Below are 24,850 nucleotides of genomic sequence, written 5' to 3' on the forward strand. Positions count from 1 at the left end.
GGAACAAGAGTTTTGTCCTGATTACAGGTATTTTGAAGCTTGTGGTACTCTCTGTTTCCCAGAAATGTTGAAAGGCCAGGATTTCTGAATGATTTTGTTTTCTTTCTTTGTTGATTTTGTGGATTTTAGAGAAAACAGGGGGATATTTGGAATCAGGTGACCCTTTTTGTTCTGTGAGGCTAGAGGTTTAGCTACTATGTTATTTTTTTTAATTCCCTTTATTTTATATCCTTACTCTCAAATCTGTTTTATGCTCTTAACCAGTAAAAGGAAGACTTACTATAAGCTCTCAAAAAATAAGTAGTCTAAGATATCAATGTAAGATGACTGTGTTGTCAACATATTTTATTTCAGCCTTTCTGTGTCATGTATTTCCTTTAAAAAAAAAAAAAAAAAAAAGCTGTAGCCCGTAATTGCTGAAAATAAGATGATGAACAAGTGGAGTTTATTCCAGGAATGAAAGATCAACTTAACACTGGCAAATAAATTAATGTAATTCACCACATCAACAAATTAATGAAGAAACACCATATGATCTAAATAGATGCAGAAAAATAAATTCATAAAAACACATTTGGACTCCTGATAAAAACTTAGCAAAACAGGAGTAAAGGGAACTTCCTCAACCTTGTAAAGGTCATCTACAAAACCCTACAGTTAAGATTAAATATAAAGATAAAAAAGTGATTGTTTTCGTTCAAGAATAAGACTATGAGCTCTACTCTCACTAGTGTATTCAAGTTTGTACTGAATGTTCTGGTTATTGTGAACAGGCAAGAAAAAGAAATAAAGGCATCTAGTTGTGAAAAGAAACAGGGAAATTTGTCTTTATTCATAGATAATATAATTGTTTGTGTTGAAAATCAAATGGAATTTACAGAAATTCTGCTAGAATAAGTGAGTGAAAAGGTTGAAACATAAAAGATAAATACAAAAGTCAATTGTATATACACTTGCAACCAAAAATTGAAATAAAAGACATATAATCTATTATAGGATCAAAAGCAATTCGGTACTTAGCAAAACCTCATAAAAATGTAAAAGGCTGCATATTATTATATTATTAAAAACTACATAATCTTGCTAAGAGAAGTCTGAGTATAATGAGGCAAAAGATATATACACACTTAAAGAGTCAGAAGACTCAGTATTGTTGATATGGCAATTTTTCCAACACTGATCTATAGATAGATTGCAATTCCAATTAAAATCCCAGGTTTAATTGTTGTTGTTGATGATTGACATGATAATTGTAAAATTCATATAGAATGCAAAATACAACAACAACCAAAACAACTTAAATATTAACAAAGCTGGAGGGTGATCACAACTAGACTTCAAGATTTTTATAAAGCTAGAGTAAAGAGAACAGTGTGCTCTCCATGCAAAATGAGGCAAACAGATCTATAAAACAAAACAGGGAGTTCGGAACAGATCCATACGTATGTGGAAAATTGATTCTTGACAAAGGTGTGTAGGCATTTAAGTGGAGCAAGGATAATATTTTTAACAAATAGCGTGGGAAAAAATAGGTATACAAAAACAAAACAAACAAAATCTTTGATTCACCCCTTACATCAAATATGTCCAATCCCCATAATTCAAAGTAAATCATGGATCTAAATGCACAATCTAACTATAAATCTTCTAGAAGAAAACAGAGAAGAAAAAATTTGTGGCTTTGATTTAGCCAAAGCTTTCTTAGAAATGGTGCGAAAAGCATGATTTATAAAAGAACAAATTGATAAAGTGGACTTTGTCAAGACTTAAAACTTCTGCTCTTTGAAAGACACTGCTAAGAGAATGAAAAGACAAACCTCAGACTGGGAGAAAATTTTTCAAGACATCTGTCTGATAAAGGACTTTTATACAGAATACACAAAAATTATCAAAACTCAATAAGTAAAAACAATAAAATTGGCAAGCTATTTGAACAGAAAAATTACCAAGAAAGAGGTAAATAACGGCAAATAAGCAAATAACTAGATGTTTGAAAACATAATTCATTAGAGAAATGCAAATTAAATACACAATGAATGACCAAAAAAAAAAAAAAAACCAGTGCCATGGGGTCGATTCCGACTCATAGCAACCCTATAGGACAGAGTAGAACTGCCCCGTAGAGTTTCCAAGGAGCGCCTGGCGGATTTGAACTGCTGACCCTTTGGTAAGCAGCCGTAGCACTTAACCACTACGCCACCAGGGTTTCCATACTGCATGCTAATTAGAATGGCTAAAAGTATAAAGATCATTCCAGTGCTGGCCAAGATGTGGAGGAAGTGAGCTCTCAAACACTGCAAGTGGGAATATAAAGTGGAACAATCCCTTTGGAAAACAGTTTGACAGGTTTTTAAGAATGTAAACAAGCACCTACCGTATGATCCAACCATTCTACTCCTAGAAAATTATTTTTATCCAAAAGAAGATCTATGTCCAAACACAGTCTTGTGAGTGAATACACATGGTAACTTTACTAGTAATAACCACAAAATGGAAACAACCCAAATATCTATCAACCAGGGAATGGATGAATTGTGTTTTACCCATAAAATGGAACGCTACTCACCAATAAAAAGAAATCAATTATTGATACGCATAACAACACAAATCAATCTGAAAATAATTATGTTGAGCTAAAAAATCCAAACAAAAGATGTACAAACTGCATGGTTCTATGTTATATATATTTTATATATGTATACACAAAGCTTTAAAAAATGAAAATCTATGCTAACAAAATCCGTACTATAGTCATCTGTGTGGGTAGGAGCAGGAGGAAAGTAGTACTTGGGGTCACTAGGAGACTTTCCGGGGTGATGAGTGTGTTATCTACATTGATGAAGGATGAAGATGATATGTGAGAGTTTCACAAATGTAGAAGTCCAGGTGGCACAGTGAATAAAGTGCTCAGCTACAAACTGAAAGCTCCCACTCCATGGAAGAGAAAAGTAGCAGTCTACTTCCATAAAGATTACAGCCTTGGAAAGCCGAAGGGGCAGTTCTACTCTCTCCTATATGGTTGCTATGAGTTGGCATCAACTTGAGCACAACGGGTTTATTTGTTTGTTTAGTATGTGTTGGAGAGGAAAAGGAGCAACACAAACTCACATAAACTGCTGGTGAGATTATAAATTTTCCCAAGCACCTTGGAATATAGAAGCCTCACTCTCTTTTATGGCCTGTCCTCATAAGTGTCATACCATAACTTTGGCCATATTCTATTGCTCATACAGATCAACCTTAACAGAATATGGTTGATTATTTGAAAAGGGTGAGAATATCAGGAGGTGGGGGCCATTAGGGACCATCTAGGAGGCTGAATAATATAGGAGGCCACCCTTTGGCCACCAATTATTTCTGCTCTTCCCACTTGCAATATACATTCATCCCCTTCTGTGGCCCCCAAAAGTATCATCCTATTACATCATCAGCTCAAAGTCCAGAAACTCATGAGACCCAGGTGTGGATGAAGCTCATAAGGTGTCATTCCCTAAGTTTATACAAATAAATAAACAACAAGCATTTATAATTTCACACTGTTTCTGAAGGACAGGAATCCTAAACAGCTTTAGGGATGGATCTGGCTCAGGATCTCTTGTTGCTGTCAGGAAGTCTGCTGGGCTGTAGTCATCCGAAGGCTTGACTCTGGCTGGAGACTTGGCTTCCAAGAAGGCTCACTGACATGGCTCCTGCCAAGAGGCCTCAGTTCCTTGTGACTTTCCATAGGAGGCTTCCATTCCTCATCACACAGTCCCCTACACAGGGTAGCTCACAACTTGGTAACTACCTGCTCCCAGATCAACTGATCTGGGAGAAACAAAAGAGGCAGAATTCACACTTTCTTTTATGACCTAGCCTCAGAAGCAACATCCCATCATTTCTACTGTTGTTCTATTGGTCATACATAACAACCCTAATACCATGTGAAAGAAAATTATAGAAGGACACAAACACCAGAAGGTGAGGATTATTGATGGTTACCACAGACAGACAATCAAGGACAAAACTGTTTTTTATCCTGAAAAATGTACAGGTCCATTCACAATTGGTCAGAACTGAACTGGAAAAAGGTAAGGCAAAGTAGAGAATAGGATTGGTGTTTTATATCCTCATTTGTACATTTTGGCAGAGGTTGGCAAACTACAACCTATAGGCCAAATCCAACCTACCATCTGTTTTTGTAAGTGAAGTTTTTTGGAACACAGCTGCACCATTTACTTACTTATTGTCTCTGACATCTTTAGCAAGGCAATGGCTGAGCTGAGAAGTTGAAACACAGACTAACACACAAAGCTGAAAATATTTCTGTACATTTTCACAAAATATTTTTAATCCCTGCGCTAAGGTATAAAGAAAAAAGTCTCAAAACTATGGAAATGGAAAAGGAGGTTTAAGTATTCCAAAGATTTCTCAGGGTTAGATAATTGAAATGAATAATAAAGTGAAACAGAACATACTCAGATAACGCTTTATATGAGTAAAAAAAAATGTGATACATATGAGAAAGAGAATATATGTAAGCAGTGGGGGTCCAAGAGACGTTCAGGAAGAAGCTCCCAATGTCTTTTTTAATTGCACAAAACATGCTTCATGCTTATATTGGACTGCTGATGTCTCTGTGACAAAATATGATTTCAAGAGAGCTCTAGCAGTTTCCAGCAGTCTCTTATGACCATCTAATCAGGTAGTGAAGACTGGATATCTAACTAGTTGTCTCAGGCACAAGCTATGAATAAGCAAATTGGCCCCTAGCACACTATAAATTGGTTGGTTAGTTAGTTGGTTAGTCAGTTAGTCCACTGCCCCCATATTGACCAAGAATAAGAGAACGATTTTAGGCATCCCTAAAGACAAGAAAAGAACTGCTCCAATTCATATGGCTAAAATAACTCCATCCTTCTCAGGCATACTATGTGAGGTTTTACTTGTCACTGTGGAGGAGCTGAGAATTAGTATATTGGGAAAAATTGAATAGAATTACTTGTTGCAGAATGTGTGATTTAAATTCTCAGCTATCTTATCAAGATTCAAAAGGCATTGATTAAATTTAATAAAATGAGAAATGAAAGTTTCATTTTATATGGGTATGTTCATGTTATGGATTGAAAAGTGCCCCCCAAAAATATGTGCTGTAAATTCTAACCTCTATGCCTATGGTTATAATCCCATTTGAGAATGGCTTTTCTTTGCTATGTTAATGAAACAGAGTTAGCCTAAGGTGTACCTTTACTCAATCCCTTTTGAGATCTAAGAGATTAAACAAGCAAACCAGTGAGCAGAGATGGAGTAAGATAGATACCAAGACACATGGAAATTTCCAAGGAACTGGGAAGCAGAATCTGAAGAAACAGCAGCTGTTCTCCAGAGCTGACAGAGAAAGCTTTCCCCTAAAGCCAGCATCCTGAATATGGACTTCTAGTCTCCTAATTGTGAGAAAAAAATTTTCTGTTAATGTCACCCACTTGTGGTATTTCTGTTATAGCGGCACTAGATAACTAAGGTAATTGGTGTAATAGGCAATACTCTAAGATGGTCCCTAAGATTCCAGCTTCCTGGTATAAATGCCCTCTGTAATCTGCCCCACCTTGAGTGAGGGTGGGATTTGTGAATAGGATGGAATGTCACTCCTGTGATGAGATTAGGTTACATGGAAAAGGTGAGAAAATTTTTCAGATACAATTAAGTTGATTTTGACATAATCAAAAAGGAGGTAATACTGGGTGGGCCTGATCTAAGTAGATGAACATTTTAAAAGAGTCTAGAGGTCAGAGATTGAGGAACCAGAGACACTTTCTTTCTGGCTTTGAAGATGCAAGCAGCCATGATGTGAATTCCATATGGAGAAGGGTAGCCACTAGTTGCGGAGGGCCTTGCCTGAAAAACACAAGGAATTAAAGCGTGCCAACAACCTGAATGAGTTTGGACAAGAGCTCCAGCTGAGAAGCAGTCTGACCAAGACCTTGACTACAGCCTTGTGTGACCCTGAGCAAAGGACCCAGATAAGCTGTTCCTGGGTTCTGCCCAATGGAAGCTGTAGTAACAACCTTGTTGTTTTAAATTTCTAAATACGCAGTAATTTGTTATATAGCAATACAAAATAGATACAGTGGTGATTACAGGATTAACTTACGTTAGTATAAACTGACATGTGGCAATCATATTTTGTTATTTTGCGTGTGTGTGTATTTGCCACATTTTCTTACCTCTCTTCTCCTTGTTCTACACCCAACACAGAGATATTTACTCAACTGGATACTTCCATGTACATTAGCCCATTGTAAAGAGGAAAAAATAAAGTGCCTTTCCCCAGAGAATATATAAGAGATTTCATGTCACATTAGCAAAAAAAAAAAAAACAGCTGATAGAAAGCCCTGCCTTTAAAAAAATTCTCCCTCCCCCCTTACTGAAGACCATAAAAGGTGAGAGGAAGCATTCAAGTGGGCCTGGACTGAGCACATCTAATATAATGTGATCATGCTGTGAGAAAGATACTCTCCCTTGGATGACCAATATCTACATTCAAGTCAATACCTTCTGTTATCAGTGCCCTGAAGTGATATGCAAGCTGAGGAAACATCTCAACTGTAACTGGGAGGCAAGGGGAATTTCCTTCTTCCAGTGGAAATAAATTTTAGCATGAATTACCCTCTAAAACTAGACATCTCCCATCATATTTAACACCTTCTGTTTCTCCCTCCTCTTGGAACTGTAATAAATGTCTGTGAGCCCTCAGATGTGGCTTAAAACACCTGAGAGAGCAATGACATGAAAAAGAACAACCTTGAACCTATACTTACTTGGATGTGGCTAAATATAAACAGTGATATTTCTCTTGTTCTTACAGAGAAAACCACTATAAACAGCAAAATGAAACCAAGAAACAGCGCCTCACGGGAGGAGGACAGGCAGATGGTACACTTGAGACATGGGACTTGATTTTCATTATATGCCACTATTCTATTGATTTGTTTTTTAGTTTAACTAAAAGTATATTACTTTAAAAACACATGAACAATAAAACCAAAATATTTTAAATATTCAGAAAGTGTCATAGATAATTTCTCTAGTCAGAGGTCAAGCATTTTAAAATCCGCATCTTCCATCAGACAATCTATGTGCACTTTTCCTAAGTGAATCATCATAGAAGAGCATGAAAAGTTCAGTACTGTAGCCCTATTTTATTTATTCTTTAAGAAATAAAATCTAGTAGGTTCTTTTCTCTCCTTGTGTCATGGGTTGAATTGTGTCCCCCCCAAAATATCTATCAACTTGGCTAGGTCCTGATTCCCAATACTGTGTGATTGTCTACCATGTTGTCATCTGATATGATTTCCCTATGTGTTGTAAATCCTGTCACTATGATGTTAGTGAGATGGATTAGCGGCAGTTATGTTGATGGGATCTCCAAGATTAGGTAGTGTCTTAAGCCAATCTCTTTTGAGATATAAATGAAAGAAGCTAGCAGAGAGACCTGGGGATCGCATACCACCAAGAAAGCAGCGCTAGGAGCAGAGAGCATCCTTTGGACTTGAGGTTCCTGTGCTGAGATTCTCCCAAACCAAGGGAAGACTGAGGACAAGGACCTTCCTCCAGAAGCAACAGAGAGAGAAATCTTCCCCTTGGAGCCGGCACCCTGAATTGAACTTCTAGCCTACTGGACTGAGAGAGAATAAACTTCTCTTTGTTAAAGCTATCCACCTGTGGTATTTCTGTTATAACAGCATTAGATGACTACAACAACTTGATTTTTTATATATTAAGATCAATTATTAGGTATTGATTGTTTTCACTTAATTGAAATATAAAAGTAAAAAGGAAATAAGGATGTCAATCCAAATTCTTTAAAATACATATGCAACAGTCATAAAAAGGAATTGGCTTTTGGTGGCTGTTAGGTCAGGAAGATCCCAGCCAGTCCCTGGTGTCAGAACTTATCATTATCTCCACCCTTTTTTCGGCTCTCTTAAAAAACCATCAAAAGATAAAAAGTGAATTATGTAGTATTCGATGCAAGACTTTTAGGAAAAAAAAAATTTTTTTTTATTAATTTGAGAATAAGATCTTCAATGCACATGTAAATGACTCTTCCTGATGCATAAAAATGAGGTAAGAAAGTTCTGGGGCACCCCGGACGACTTGGATTCTCATTCCCCTTGCAAAATCTGGAAGCAATCATATTGGAAACACATATTTTGAAGTAATGGCCAAAAACTTCAGTTGTTCTTCAGAATTTAGAGCATTAAGGAAAAGAGCCAAAATTTGTTTTGATCTGAAGCTGGATAACATATTTTTTTTTGTCATGTAGCATATAGCACTGGAACTTTTAGCTCTAAAGCAAATATATATATATATATATATCTCCAGAAAGAGCTAATGAAAAGCATTAAAATATTTTTTTATTTTTAGGAAGATGAAGATGGTTCTTCCCAATTTAGTTACATCATATGAAGCACTGAAATGAGGTTGATATACATTATTTGGTGTTTTAAATTTAACTGAAATTTGTACAGAGATAATTTGCAAGAAATGATGCATAAAACTACAATACATTTAATATTAAACACATAAAATAAAATCTAAATATTTGTAACATTCTTTATCTTGATGCTTAAAAATTCAAGTATAGGCACAGAAATTTAAGCAATTTTAAAATATATGGATTCAAATATGCACAAATTGTATAAGACAAAAAATTGAAAAAATTATAGACTTAAGAAGTAGATAATTAGTAATAATATAAAAGGTAAACCTGAAACTGCATTGCTCCCCAACCCCAAGAAACACTTAAAAAAGCTGATGCCTACAGATGAAAGGAAATCTCTCCCTACAGTCTTCATCCAAAATACTACCGCTTGGTTTATACACTATGCAGTTCTGTCGATTTAGAGTTTGAAACAATGGAAACCTGTAATGAAGACAAAAATATTAGCATCTGGGAAAGGTGTATGAAAATACTCAGGTATGGTGATGATTCAGATTAATGATAGAACTTTCAGAAGCATTTCAATGAGATATTAACATATTGAATCTTTTTTTTTTTGCTTTAATAACCATGGTTTTTAGATTTCAGATTACATTGTTGCACAAACCTTAGTTACTCCCTCTAAAATAAATAGTTTTGGGACTGGAGACTTTTTGTTATTATTCTTGACTTAATTGTTAACCATTTTGACGCATAACGTACTTTTATTTTGTTGAAAAAAGCATTACCTGATTCAGTCTAGAGAATCAAATCAGAGCTTATAAGTCACCATTGTATTATGTGGGAAATACATGTTTATGAATGAAAATAACATTCAAAGTTTACGAACATACAGAAGATAAACCCAGAATATTTGAAACATTGGGAGTATGTTGAGAATTTTGGCTCCAGCAGAATAAAGAAAGGAAGGCATATCCTGCTGTATCTGGACTGCCGGGACTGCTGAGTCAGCGCTCGGGTGTATGTGAGGATGTGAGGATGTGTGCCTGTATGTGCACGTCTATGTGTTTGCTCCATGAAAAAAGGAAACAAAAATATCAAAAGTTATCTTACGGGCCCAAGAACACTAAATTTCATGTGACCTGAGCATGAACGTGAATTTTCTGGATTCGCCTGCAATTGTATTCTGCTACACTCTTCTCTTTTCTGTAACCTCACACCCTGGGCATGCGATTACTGCAGTGCTCCTGGGTGTTACCTGCACTGATGTGATCTAAGCATAAACTCAGGAAGAGTAGAAAAGGCAGCACCAGGCTGCCAGAAACTTACAGATCCCGGGAGAGAGCAGAGCCGTCCTCCCACAGCCACGCACCACGTCTTTCATTATAAGTGAGTCCAATCCAGTAATAAAGTCCACTGGAGATCCTAAAGCTCTGTTTGGAAACAGAGACAGACACTGTAATCTAATTTAAATGTACTCTGGGAAGAGTGTGCTTTTAAGAAAATGTCAGAGCATCAGAATCAGCCTATCAATTGCATGAACCGAAATCATTCCTGACTTCTAATTTAGAAGGTACCACTTTGTGGCTCATATTTCTCATTTATCACACCCATTCACTTATGTAGGAAAAATACCACAAAATCTCACTAAAGGAGTAAAAACTTTGTTACAAAAATATATAAAACATAATATAGTCTATGAGTTAGAGTTCTCATGAATGTACCTTTTACAGCAGATCAGAAATTCCACCCTGAAAGTCTGTAGAATCAACACTATCTCAAGGGATAAATCTCCTGGGTATGACCTACTCAGCCTTTATTCAGCTCAGTCTCTGCATACATCTAAGGCAATTTATACTTTTTCAGTGTTGTTGTTAGCTGCTGTCAAGTTGATTCCGATGAAAGATGGTCCTAGGCCATCTTCACAATCATTGTTAAGCTAGAGTCCATTGTTGCAGCCACTGTGTCAATTCATCTTGCTGAGGGTCTTCCTCTTTTTAGCTCACCCTCTCTCTACTTTACCAAGCGTGATGCCCTTCTCCAGAGACTGGTTCCTCCTGATAACATGCCCAGAGTATGTGAGATGAAATCTTGCCATCCTTGCTTCCGAGGAGCACTCTGGCTGTGAGTTCGAAACAGATTTGTTCATTTTTCTTTCACTCCATGGTATATTCAGTATTCTTCACCAACATCGTAATTCAAAGGCATCGATTCTTCTTAGGTCTTCCTAATTCATTGTCCAGTTTTTGCATGCATATGGGGCGACTGAAAATATTGTGGCATGGTCAGGCACACCTTCATCCTCAAAGTGACACCTGTGCTTTTCAACACTTCAAAGAGCAGATTTGCCCAATGCAATATGTCATTTGATTTCTTGACTGCTGCTTTCATGGGCGTTGATTGTGGATACAAATAAAATGAAATCTTTAGCAACTTCAATATTTTCTCTGTTTATTATGATGTTGCTTACTGGTCCGGTTGTGAGGATTTTTGGTTTAGGTTGAGAAATAATCCATACTGAAGGCTGTGGTCTTTGATCTTCATCAGTAAGTTCTTCACATTCTCTTCGCTTTCAACTAGAAAGGTTGTGTCAGCTGCATGTATGTTAATGAGCCTTATTCCAATCCTAATGCCACATTCTTCTTCATATATCCCAGCTTCTGAGATTATTTGCTCTACATACACTTGAATAAGTACGGTGAAATACAACCTTAATGCAACCTTTCCTGACTTTAAATCATGCGGTATACACTTGCTCTGTTCGAACAACTGCTTCTTGGTCTATGTACATGTTTTTCACGAGCACAATTCATTCAGTCTTCTAGGATTCCCATTCTTCATAATGTTATTCACAATTTGTTATGATACACACAGTCAAATGCCTTTGCATAGTCAAAAAAACACAGGTAAACATCTTTCTGGTATTCTTTATTTTCGTCCAAGACCAATCTGACATCAGCAATGATATCCCTCATTCCATATCCTCTCCTGAATTGGGCTTGAATTTCTGGAAGTTCTTTGTTGCTGTACTGCTGAAACTGTTTTTGAGTGATCTTCAGCAAAATTTTACTTGCTTGTGATATAAATGATATTGCTTGACATTTTTTGCATTCTGTTGGATCACTTTTCTTATGAATGGGACCTTAGGAATTGTCGTAGTGTATTCCAGAAACACGTCTGAAGCTACATAATTATAAAATAATTTATAAATTCAATCAAAATAACTAAATATTCCAAAGTCATTCAGTTGGTTCTTTGAATAAAATGGTTAAGTAATGATCTATTACTTTAAAGCCATCCAGAAAATTCCTTTGACTTCATCTGGCATATTGATTTTATTCCTAGATGTAATTCTTTGAACAATGTTATGTAGGTTTTATAATAATTGCTTAAGTACAGACAGTTAATAATCATTGTTCAAATATGGCCACCCATTTACTCTCTGATTAAAGACTTGATTTAAGATCTTCAGCTTACTTAGATATTGTTTTCCAGAACAAACAAAATGTGGAAACACGAGTACATACAAATTCATCTTTGCTTTCCAGCTGAAGAAGACTGGAATTGTGAGAAGCACAGAAATCCCTACTTTCTGCCCAAGTTTTTTGTTCATTGGAAAAGAAGTAACAATTGCATCGGTACCCAATCCACTTTTCTTGGCAAGGACAGCAGCCAGAGCCTAAGATAAAAAATAAAACATTATTAATGACATTGGAGATTTCAAATATATTTATTGCTGTTTATTCATCAAACACGATTTGCTATTTTTTTTTTTCTCTACAAATAGTCTTTGAACACACACCATTACATGCACTGCCGCGTGCTACCCTCAGGATTATAAATGTGAACAAGTCAGACATTATCATTTTTCCTCATGGAGATTATATTCTAGAGATAGAGTAAGACATATAATTACCAATCATTTATCAATTATATTTCATGATAATTTTAGTACGTATACAAAGGAAATTTAGTATATTAAAAGAGCACATTACAGGATATGGGTGGGGGGAGGTTAGAAGATTCTGTTTTCAGGAAGTGAACCAAAGCTGAACTCTGCAGTACAAATAGGAGTTAACCAGATCAAAGAGAGGTGACTTAAACGAGGAAAGCATTTTATCATATTTTCTGAGTCAAAAAAATACCATGCGCTGATGAGATCTTATGTTTTCATTTTTTTTCAAAAATGATAACAAATAAAACAATTAGTTTGAAGTCTGATAAGAGTTTAGCAGTGGTAATGACGTCAACGTTCTTCATCCTCAGTAACAAAAGACATGACACATGGTAGATACTTGAATGTTAGCCAAATAAATGTTGCTGAAATTACATAAGAGATAAATCAAATGCCATGGGGTCACAGAAGGAGAGATAACTTGGAGTGCACTGGGGGAAAATCTATTCATTCAGAAATTGTACTTTAAGCTGGTTCTTACTGTATAAGCAGATTTTATAACTGCAGAAATTTGGGGGCTATATTCTGAGATATAACTACTAATGGAAGTGTAGGTACATTAAAGGAAGTACTTTCTGTAATGGAGATAGGAAAGTAGACACAGGCAGGGTATTAGGATTAACTGTAATATTTACTGTAGTTTATTTATAAATTGCTAGTTAACAACGTGCATTCATAGAGGACAGAAAACTGTTATTTCATGTTAATATTATCCTTATGCCTGTAACATATAAATGATGCTCTTTCAAGGCAATTTAATCATGCTTACATTAGAGAACAACGGAATGAGACTGTCCTAAAATTAGGGAATTACACTTATATTACCATATATGATAAGCCATCATGCTACTCTCTGCAAAAAAAAAAAAAAACTGTCTATTTTAATGTTCTACCAACACTGAGCATTTCGAAACATTGGAGCCTACCTTTCTTGGGTTCTAGAGTGAATCCTGGACTGGGTATTGGCTGAATATTTTCTGTGGCAAACGCTGTAAGAAATTATTGGAAATTCACATAATTAAGTACAGGTTTAAATGTATCCATGAGATAATATCATGCCCTAGCCAAATGCAACATTTATTATTAAATAGTTTTATCATAGCATTGATCTTTATAAGATGCCTAGAAAAACTTACAATTTTTCAATAAAATTCCCAAAGCAGCCATCAACAAAAGGCACACTACTGCCAAGGCTCCAGAAATCAGGTTCCATAAATTGTTCTGAAAAGCTGTAGAAAAAGAGAGAAAAGGCAAAGACTTAAAGAGGAAATGCAGTGGCTGTAGCTCTTAAAAGCAAAACCAGTGAGAGAAAATCCAGAACTCTCAGGATCCACACACAGATATTTGAGTCTTCAGGTCTTTCATGTGATAACACAATCACCCTGCCAATGAACCACTGCAAAAGGAAGACATTCCATTTAAAACTTCAACCAATACCAGCATTTTTTTTTTTTTTTTTTTTGGTGGGGTACATTATTCCTTAGTGAGATTATCCACACATTTTCTTCTACCAACTCTATAAATTTAACATTAGTTTTTTTGTTTGTTTTTGTTTTTAATTGGCAAAGAAGGTTAGAGATCTAGAGTAAAAAAGACATCAAGGGCCTTCAACTTCTCTTTTATATGCTTACATTAAAGGCATTTACTTTTATCCTCTCAGGAAAAATCACAAGGTAAATAGCCTGGTTCCCACCAGGTAGATGAGAAAATTGAGAGTCCAAGAATAACATCGTTTTCTCAAGGTATCAAAGCTAGCAAGTGTGCAGGTCAGACATAAAATTCAATCCTGTCTAAGCCCAGTGTCTTTCATGTAATATATTCTACCATGATCACTGACAATAATAGTGTTTGGTAGTATGTCTTTCTGCTAATCTCAGTACAGGCTCTGCTTTGAGAAATGTTTAGCTGCTCATAGCTCTGTAGACGTAGTATAAGACAAAGAGAGGAGCACTTTGGAACTAGGGATGAGAGATTCCAAAACAAATGTAGAGAGTAATTCTCTGGAGTGCTGAGTTCACTTCCCAGTACATTGAATTATGATATAGAAACAACCCATTTTTTTTTTTCTTTTTTGCTCTTACCCAAAATTACTTGGTTATAGCCTTTCTCCTGAAACAATTCAACTTTAGGAGGTTCTGCACTGACTTCAGCACACTCCCAAAGAGTAATGTCAGTGACAATAGAACAATGTTTAAACTGTTAGTCTGGTTGAGATTTGGGGGTCGCAAGACGAGTGCTAAAGAAAAAAAAATCAAAGACTTTTAAGTATTGTATCATTTATATCTGGCATAATTTATTTATTCCAATACTAGAATTATATTGATCATAATATAACCAGGGGAATTCATTTCTCGTTCAGAATTTAGACTTATCCATATAAGAAGCCCCTCTGTTGGAAAAGCTTTCCAGACTATTTATAAGTTACAGAATGATGAATCAAGAAATTGAAATAAATGTAGAAGGTGCTGACACAGGGAAAGACTAAAAAATTCTCTGTCGGTTATATTCCTTTCTCTTAAAGCTCTGCCCTAAAATTAGCCATGTCCATGGGATGCCTGTTTTGGGTCCCTTTATCTGTTGATTTTCTGACTGGAGGCACACGTACCTGCCATGAGAGATGATGTCCCAGGTGGATGCAGGGAAGCTGCGAGGAGTGCTTGTTGGGGAAGAGTGGTGTTCGATCTCGATCACAGAGCTGGGCTGGAAGCAAAAGAATCCAAAAGTTGTGCGTGAAGAACTTATAAAAGAAAAAGAGAAAGAAAAAAAGGTGTATTTACATATGTTCCTGCAGCATCTACTGGTGAGCCACATATGTGTAGTACTGAGCAAGAAGCAGTATAACTACTAGCTTCTAAAATGTTCCGGATATCACAATACAGGAAATTCTCACTGTATTTTTGCAATAGAAACACTTTGATTAGCAGAAAAGAAGATGAGAGGGAGTCTGTGTTTTGTTTTTACTTTTAGTGTTTCAACATCAAAGTCGTCTTCAAAATATATTTGGAAAATATTTAAAAAAATGGGCAAACAAAAGGTAAATTTACTTACTGCAATAAAATTCTACATATAATTTTCCCATTTTAATAATAATAAAAATTCACTCTGCACAAAACACAGTTTAAATCTTTTTACATATACTAACTCATATGATTATAAAAGTCACTGGAAAAGGAAGATATTATAAATATCCTGTTTTACCAGTGAGAAAAATGAGGCTGAGTAGGGCTAAGTAACTGGCCAAAGTTACTTAAGTTTAAAACAAGCAATCTTGTTCCAGGGCACAGGAGCAATATATTTTAAATCAAACCTATCTCTCCGTGTTTATATTTTCCGTAGATTTTTATTTCTTTTCTTTTGCACAGAGTAGTTGGTCTAACCATGTCTCATTTCTGTATTTCCCATTCCAGCTTCACTAAATCAGCCAGGACTGGCAAAGGAAAAAATGTAGAACCAGAGTATCTTCTTGTCTTAGGATTCTCCAGAGAAACAGAACTGGTGAGACCTATATATATATAGAATGAGAAAGATTTACTTCAAGGGACTGGCTCACACAATTATGGGGCTTCAAAGTTCAAAATTCATAGGTTTGGTGACAGCCTAGAAACTTCTAATGGCTCATGGGATTGTGGGGGCTGACAAATTCAAAGCTGTAGGTCAGGCATCAGGTGGACACTACCGCAGGCTTGCATCTCAAGACCTGTAGGTCAGATGAGGGAAAAGTACAGAGCTGAGAGAAAAAGAGGGAGAGAATTCTGCCAAAGTATCTATTAATAGTCCAAAGACAGACAATAACCTAAGGAAAGACCACTTTCAACTGGTTGATTGATTACATTAGATTACATTACACAAGGTTGGTACATTACATTATGTTATAGAGCAGCAACTAGTCTAGTATTTGGCCAAACCACTGGTAATCGTGGCTTAGCCAAGTTGACACATACAATTAAACATCAGATCTCTCATTACTGTTATATGTATACAAACACACACACACACATCTGTGCTCTAAAGCTCTCTCACCTGATTTGATGGTTAAAGTTGTGTGTCAACTTGAATCGGCCATGAATCTCAGTGGTTTGGCTGTTAGGATGTAGTTCGACAGCTATGTAATGTTGTAGTAACCTCCATAATGAGATCTGCTATAAGCAACCAATGAGCTGAAAGGGAATTTCCTTGGAGGTGTGGCCTGCATTCAATATATGTGGACTTTCTGCCAAAGCTCACTGACTTTTCTTCACTCTGGATCCTGCAGTTGGCTCCTGTTCTGTTCATCTAACCTTCAGTTCCTGGGACTTGAGCTAGGAGCTTACCTGCCAATCTTGCATTTCATCAGCCTCCACAGCCTGTGAGCCTGAAGCATGTTGTCTGACCCACAGACCTCAGCTATATGAGTCAGGAGAAGCCTTCAGACTGACTCATGGACTTGGGACTTGCTGGTCTCTACAACCATGTGAACCATTTCCATGATATAAATCTCTCTCTCTCTATATATATAAGCCGAAAAAACCAAACCGGTGCCATCAAAGCAATTCCGACTCATAGCGACCCTATAGGACAGAGTAGAACTGCCGCATAGAGTTTCCAAGGAGTGCCTGGTGGATTCAAACTGCTGGCCTTTTGGTTAGCAGCCATAGCACTTAGCCACTAGGCCACCAGAGTTTCATATATGTCTATATATGCTTCGCTGGTTTTGCTTTTCTAGAGAACCCAGCCTAAAACACCTGGTTAAAGGCCACCCTTCAATACTTCACTCATTTTGCCTTGAAATCTTCTTTCAACACCTTACTCTCCAGTGTTCTAATCCCTTAAGATCCTTTGAACATGACTGCAGCTGTTCTAATAAACCCTATTTTTACTAATATTTAAATTATTGTAATTTTTGTTGTGTTATTTCATTCAGATAATATTCTTTTATTTCAATTAACACTCATGTCTTCAAAAGAGGACTTTAGTGTGAATTTCAAAGGTAAGATAGATAGATAGATTGTGTGTCTTGAGTTCAGAACCTTTGATCTATAACTTACCTATAACTTAGTCTCTGACATACCATCTACCATTCATTCTCATGTAACAGCAAACTCCAAAATAAGTTTTGTGGGGTTTTTGTTTTGTTTTTTAAGCACTGTAATATTCCAGTGGAGTGCAAAATGTTAACACACTTCACTGCTCACTGAAAGGTTGGAAGTTCAACTCTACCCAGAAGCATCTTGGAAGAAAGGACTGGAAATCTACTTCGTAAAAACAAGCCATTGAAAATCCTACGGAGTATAGATTTACTCTGATACGCATGGGGTCGCCATGAGTCAGAATCGCCTTGGTGAAAACTAGCCAAAACCAAAAACCAAACCCATTGCCACTGAGTTGATTCTGACTCATAGCAAACCAATAAGACAGAGTACAACTGCCCTACAGGATTTCCAAGGAGCAGTTGGTAGATTCGAACTTCTGACCTTTTGCTTAGCAGTCGTAGCTCTTAAGCACTTTGCCAATAGGGCTCCAACAATAACTGCTTTAGTTTTTTTAGTATTCCTATAGATGAACCTTTTTGTAAATATGAGCTTTTCATCAAGAACAACGACACACAAGATTTGTAGCTTGATTTCTCAGCTTCAATGAATTCAAAATTTTTCCATCTTTTTAAATTGTGTGTTGTTGTTGTTGTTAGGTTTCAACTCATAGCGGCCATATGCACAAAAGAAAGAAACACTGCCCGGTCCTGAGCCATCCTCACAAGCGTTGTTATGCTTGAGCCCATTGTTGCAACCACTGTGTCAATCCACCTTGTTGAGGGTCTTCCTCTTTTTCACTGACCCTGTACTCTGCCAAGCATGATGTCCTTCTCCAGAGACTGATCCCTTCTGACAACATATCCAAAGTATGTAAGACACAGTCTTGCCATCATTGCTTCTAAGGAGTATCTTGGTTGTGCCTCTTCTAAGAGAGATTTGTTCATTCTTTTGGCAGTCCATGGTATATTCAATACTCTTAACTAACACAATTCAAAAGCATCTATTCTTCTTTGGTCTTCCTTATTCATTGTCCAGCTTTCACATGCATATGATGCGATTGAAAATACCATGACTTGGATCAAGCGCACCTTAGTCTTCAAGGTGACATCTTTGCTCTTCAACACTTTAAAGAGGTCCTTTGCAGCAGATTTACCCAATGCAATGCGTCTTTTGATTTCTTGACTGCTGCTTCCATGGCTGTCGATTGTGGATCCAAGGAAAATGAAATCCTCGACAACTTCAATCTTTTCTCCGTTTATCATGATGTTGCTCATTGGTCTAGTTGTGAGGATTTTTGTTTTCTGTATGTTGAGGTGCAATCCATATTGAAGGCTGTGGTCTTTGATCTTCATTAGCAAGTGCTTCAAGTTCTCTTTACTTTCAGCAAGCAAGGTTGTGTCATCTGCATAACCTAGGTTGTTAATGAGTCTTCCTCCAATCCTGATGCCCCGTTCTTCTTCATTTATTCCAGCATACACATTGAATAGATATGGTGAAAGAATACAATCCAGGTTGTCCAGGAGGCAGGGCCAAGATGGCAGAATAGACAGACTCTTCCAGCGAGCCCTCTTTACAACAAAGACCCCAAGAAAACAAGTGAAACAAGCATATTTGTGGCAAGCTGGTAGCCCTGAGCTTCAAAGGCAAGCTTAAAAAATGAACTGAGGGACAGGAGGAGGCAGAGATCATTAAGAAGCAGAGAGGAGTACTGAGCCTGAATTGGGGGGAGCCCTCAGGCACCATTCCCCGAGCGGCAGCTTTGGCAGTACTAGCATTCGGCTGCAGATTCCTCAGGAAGAAGCAGCCAGCCACTCAGCCTACTCACACCTCCAGAACCTGAGAAGAACAATGCTCTAGGCAAAAGCTAAGTACTTACATATATTTTAATGTGCCCCCCATCCCCAAGCCGGCTTCAGCAGCTGAATTCCCTGGACCTGAGATAGGCACTGTTGAGCAACTAGAGCCATCCTCCTGGTCTTGGGGAAGGAAAAAAATTGCAATTGGGGGAAAAGATAATTTGCTAGCTCCACTAACCGGGGGATCTCAGGACAGAAGCGGCTCCTGTCCAGGCATAAATGGACCATGGATTTTGAGCACCTTTCCGCTCTGCATGGACCTGTGAGGCCTGTTTTGGGAGAATACGCACTTGTTAGCAGAATCCAACTGTTTCAGCTGTGCGATGGAAAGGTGGGTGTTTGATGTTTGACATGGCTCTGCCTATTAAACAAGGTCCTCACCTACCCACATCAGGGACCAAGGGACTGGTAGCTCTACTCAGGTCACCTAGCCACCTGCGACAGGGGTCCAAAGATAACTGGTACCTCCCAGTCCTTACAACCAAAAACTTTGGGTGCCCATTGTCCATCTGCAGAACCCACCCACCTGCACGCTCTAGGGAACAGGGCAGCGCTTTCCTCAGAGGCACTCAGGGGTCAGTTTTCAGCCTCCTGCCTTGTTCAGAGCATGACCCCTTGCTGCAATCAGATACTGGTATATACGCCAATCACCCACACTCCTCTAAGACTGTAGGACAGAGCCTGTACCACACACTTGATGATGAGCTACCTGGAAACCTGAGCTGAATTCATACCAGAAAAGTGAGTGCACTCCTAAGTTGACATACCTGAAAACAGCTCTAGCAATCTGGGGAAGGGACGTCAGAGGTCCAAAGGCAAAAAAAATCAAGCTAGCTCACTCAGGCAACCCATTTGGGTATATGAAAACAAAACAAAACAAGAAGCTAAGACACAGTAACCAAGCATAAACTAACACAATAACTTATAGATGGCTTGGAGAAAACAGTCAATATCAAGCCACATAAAGAAACAGACATGATCACCTCAACAAACTCTCAAAACAAAGAATCCAGGGATCTTCTAGATGAAAGTCCATTCCTGGAATTACCAGAGCCAGAATACAAAATTTTAATATACAGAACCCTTCAAGACATCAGGAAGGAAATGAGGCAATATGCAGAACAAGCCAAGGAACACATAGATAAAGCATTGAAGAAATTAGAAAGATTATTCAGGAACAATGAAAAGTTTAAGAAGCTGGAAAAATCCATAGAAAGACAGCAATCAGAAATTCAGAAGATTAACAATAAAATTACAGAAGTAGACAACTCAATAGAAAATCAGAGGAGCAGAATTGGGCATGTAGAAGACAGAATTTCTGAACTCAGAGATAAATCACTTGGCACTAATATATTTGAAGAAAAATCAGATAAAAGAATTAAAAAAACTGAAGAAACATTAAGAATCATGTGGGACTCTATCAAGAGAAATGACCTACGAGTGATTGGAGTACCAGGACAGGGAGGGATAACAGAAAATACAGAGAGAATTGTTGAAGATTTGTTGGTAGAAAACTTCCCTGATATTGTGAAACATGAGAAGATAGCTATCCAAGATGCTCATCCAACTCCACAGAAGGCAGATCTTAAAAGGAAGTCACCAAGACATATTATAATCAAACTTGCCAAAATCAAAGATAAAGAGAGAATTATAAGAACAGTGAGGGATAAATGAAAAGTCACCCAGAAAGGAGAGCCAATAAGAATAAGCTCAGACGACTCGGCAGAAACCATGCAGGCAAGAAGGCAATGGGATGACATATTTAAAAATTTGAAGGGAAAAAATTGCCAACCAAAAATCATATATCCAGCAAAAGTGTCTCTTAAATATGAAGGTGAAATTAAGACATTTCCACATAAACACAAGTGGAGGGAATTCATAAAAACCAAAAAAAAACTACAAGAAATACTAAAGGGAGTTCTTTGGTTAGAAAATCAATAATATCAGGTATCAACCCAAGACTAGAACACTGGGCAGAGCAACCAGAAATCAACCCAGATAGGGAAATCCAAAAAAACAAAGCAAGATTTTATATACATACATAAATACATATATAAAAAGCACAAGACAGAGTAACAGCGATGTTATTATATAAAAGCAGACAACATTAAAATAATAAAGAGGGACTAAGAAATCCAATCATAAACCTTCCATATGGAGAGGACGATATAGTGATACAAAGAAATAAAAGTTAGGTTTAAATTTAGAAAAATAGGGGTAAGTAGAAAAGTAACTAGAAAGGAGGCAAACTATCCCACTCCTCAAAATAAAGTGCAAGAAAAAAGTAGAGACTCAGCAGAAACAAAATCAACAACAACAAATATGAGGAAAGGACAATACATAAAGATAATCTGCTCAGCACATAAAATTAAGAGGGAAAAAGAAACTCTCAACAACACACAAAAAAAGACATCAAAATTATAGCACTAAATTCTTACCTATCCATAATTACGCTGAATGGAAATGGACTAAATGCACCAAAAAAGAGACAGAGAGTGGCAGAATGGATTAAAAAACAAGATCCGTGTATATGCTGCCTACAAGAGACACACCTTAGAGACACAAATAAACTAAAACTCAAAGGATGGGGAAAAAATATATCAAGCAAACAACAATCAAAAAAGAGCAGGAGTGGCAAAATTAATTTCTGGCAAAATAAACTTTAGAATTAAAACCATCATAAAGGATAAGGAAGGACACTATATAATGATTAAAGGGACAATACACCAAGAAGATATAACCATATTAAATATTTATGCACCCAATGACAGGGCTGCAAGATACATAAAACAAACTCTATCAGCATTGAAAAGTGAGATAGACAGGTCCACAATAATAGTAGGAGACTTCAACACCCCACTTTTGGTGAAAGACAAGACATCCAGAAAGAAGCTCAATAAAGACACAGAAGATCTAAATGCCACAATCAACCAACTTGGCCTCATAGACATCTACAGAACACTCCACCCAACAGCAACCAAGTTTACTTTCTTTTCTAGTGCACGTGGAACATTCTCTAGAATAGACCACATATTATGTCCTAAAGCAAGCCTTAGCAGAATCCAAAACATTGAAATATTACAAAGCATCTTCTCTGACCATAAGGCCGTAAAAGTGGAAATCAATAACAGGAAAAGCAGGGAAAAGAAATCAAGCACTTGGAAACAGAGCAATACCCTGCTCAAAAAAGACTGGACTATAGAAGACATTGAGGATGGAATAAAGAAATTCAGAGAACCCAATGAGAATGAAAACGTTTCCTATCAGAACCTTTCCGACACAGCAAAAGCAGTGCTCAGAGGCCAATTTATATCAATAAATCCACACATCCAAAAGGGAGAAAGGGCCAAAATCGAAGAATTATCCCTACACTTTGGGCAAATAAAGAGAGAGCAACAAAAGAAACCCTCAGGCCCCCGAAGAAAACAAATAATAAATATTAGAGCAGAACTAAATGAAATAGAAAACAGAAAAACAATTGAAAGAATTAACAGGACCAAAATCTAGTTCTTTGAAAAAATCAATAAAATTGATAAACCACTGGCCAAACTGACAAAAGAAAAACAGGAGAGGAAGCAAACAACCTGATTAAGAAATAAGATGGGTGATATTACAATAGATCCAACTGAAATTAAAAGAATCATATGAGATAACTATGAAAAAATGTACGCTAACAAATTTGAAAACCTAGAAGAAATGGATGAATTCCTAGAAATACACTACCTACCCAAACTAACACAAACAGTGGAAGAACAACTAAACAGACCCATAAAAAAGAAGAGATTGAAAAGGTAATCAAAAAACTCCCAATAAAAAAAAGCCCTGGTCTGGAAGGCTTCACTGAAGAATTCTACCAAACTTTCAGAGAACAGTTAACACCACTACTACTAAAGGTATTTCAGAGTATACAAAAGGACAGAATACTACCAAACTCATTCTATGAAGCCACCATATCCCTGACACCAAAACCAGGTAAAGACACCACAAGAAAAGAAAATTAGAGACCTGTATCCCTCATGAACGTAGATGCAAAAATCCTAAACAAAATTCTAGCCAATAGAATTCAACAACATATCAAAAAAATAATTCATCATGACCAAGTGGGGTCCACACCAGGTATGCAGGGATGGTTCAACATTAGAAAAACAATTAATGTAATCCACCGCAGAAATAAAACAAAAGACAAGAATCACATGATTTTATCAATTGATGCAGAACAGGCATTTGATAAAGTTCAACACCCATTCATGATAAAAACTCTCAGCAAAATAGGAATAGAAGGAAAATTCCTCAACATAATAAAGAGCATTTATACAAAGCCAACAGCCAACATCACCCTAAATGGAAAGAACCTGAAAGCATTCCCAATGAAATTGGGAACCAGACAAGGATGCCGTTTATCACCGCTTTTATTCAACATTGGTTTGGAGGTCCTAGCCAGAGCAATTAGGCTAGATAAAGAAATAAAGGGCATCGAGATTGGAAAGAAAGAAGTCAAATTATCTCTATTTGCAGATGACATGATCTTATACACAGAAAACCCTAAAGAATCCTCAAGAAAACTACTGAAACTAGTAGAAGAGTTCAGCACAAGATAAACATACAAAAATCAGTTGGAGTCCTCTGCACCAACAAAAAGAGCATCAAAGAGGAAATCACAGAATCAATACCATTTACCGTAGCTCCCAAGAAGATAAAATTCTTAGGAATAAATCTTACCAGAGATGTAAAACACTTATACGAAGAAAACTACGGTACACACCCTCAAGAAAACAAAAGGAATTTACACAAGTGAAAAAATGTACCTTGTTCATGGATAGAAGACTTAACATTATAAAAATGTCTATTCTACCAAAAGCGATCTATACATAAAACGCAATTCCGATCCAAATCCCAAGGACATTCTTTAATGAGATGGAGAAACAAATCACCAACTTCAAACAGAGGGGAAAAAGGCCCCGGATAAGCAAGGCGTCACTGAAAAAGAAGATCAAAGTGGGAGGCCTTACTTTACCTGATTTTAGAACCAATTATATCGCTACAGCAGTCAAAACAGCCTGGTACTGGTACAACAACAGATACATGGACCAATGGAACAGAATTGACAATCCAGACATCAATCCATCCACATATGAACAGTTGATATTTTACAAAGGCCCCAAATCAGTTAAATGGGGAAAAGACGATCTTTTTAACAAGTGGTGCTGGCATAACTGTATATTCATCTGCAAAAAAATGAAACAAGACCCGTACCTCACTCCATGCACAAAAACGAGCTCAAAATGGATCAAAGACCTAAATATAAAATCTAAAATGATAAAGATCATGGAAGAAAAAATAGGGACAACTTTAGGAGCCATAATACATGGCATAAAAATATCCAAAACATTACTAACAATGGAGAAGAAAAACTAGATAACTGGGAGCTCCTAAAAATCAAATACCTATGCTCATCCAAACACTTCACCAAAAGAGTAAAAAGACTACCTACAGACTGGGAAAAAGCTTGTAGCTATGACATTTCCGATCAGCACCTGATCTCTAAAATCTACATGATACTGCAAAAACTCAACTACAAAAGGACAAATAACCCTATCAAATAATGGG

General features: G+C 37.0%; 1 protein-coding gene across 3 annotated transcripts in view; it reads right to left on the minus strand.

Moving 5' to 3' along the window:
• Positions 1-2,084: 2,084 nt before the first annotated feature.
• The window catches only part of LOC100661029 (natural killer cells antigen CD94-like), a 35,799-nt gene continuing 13,033 nt past the window's right edge, over positions 2,085-24,850 (minus strand). Inside the window, exons 1-7 of one of the 3 annotated variants that reach the window (XM_064284619.1) lie at positions 15,156-15,221; positions 14,984-15,078; positions 13,515-13,607; positions 13,305-13,367; positions 11,951-12,102; positions 9,753-9,856; positions 5,881-8,906 (exon numbers count right to left, since the gene is read on the minus strand). In XM_064284619.1, coding sequence (XP_064140689.1) covers positions 8,786-8,906; positions 9,753-9,856; positions 11,951-12,102; positions 13,305-13,367; positions 13,515-13,607; positions 14,984-14,990 — 540 coding nt within the window. In that variant the 5' untranslated portion in view covers positions 14,991-15,078; positions 15,156-15,221 and the 3' untranslated portion in view covers positions 5,881-8,785. The other 2 variants (XM_064284620.1, XM_064284618.1) reach the window with 2 other exon arrangements.

The sequence above is a fragment of the Loxodonta africana genome, chromosome 4 (assembly GCF_030014295.1).
Source record: "Loxodonta africana isolate mLoxAfr1 chromosome 4, mLoxAfr1.hap2, whole genome shotgun sequence".
NCBI classification, from domain to species: Eukaryota; Metazoa; Chordata; class Mammalia; order Proboscidea; family Elephantidae; genus Loxodonta; species Loxodonta africana.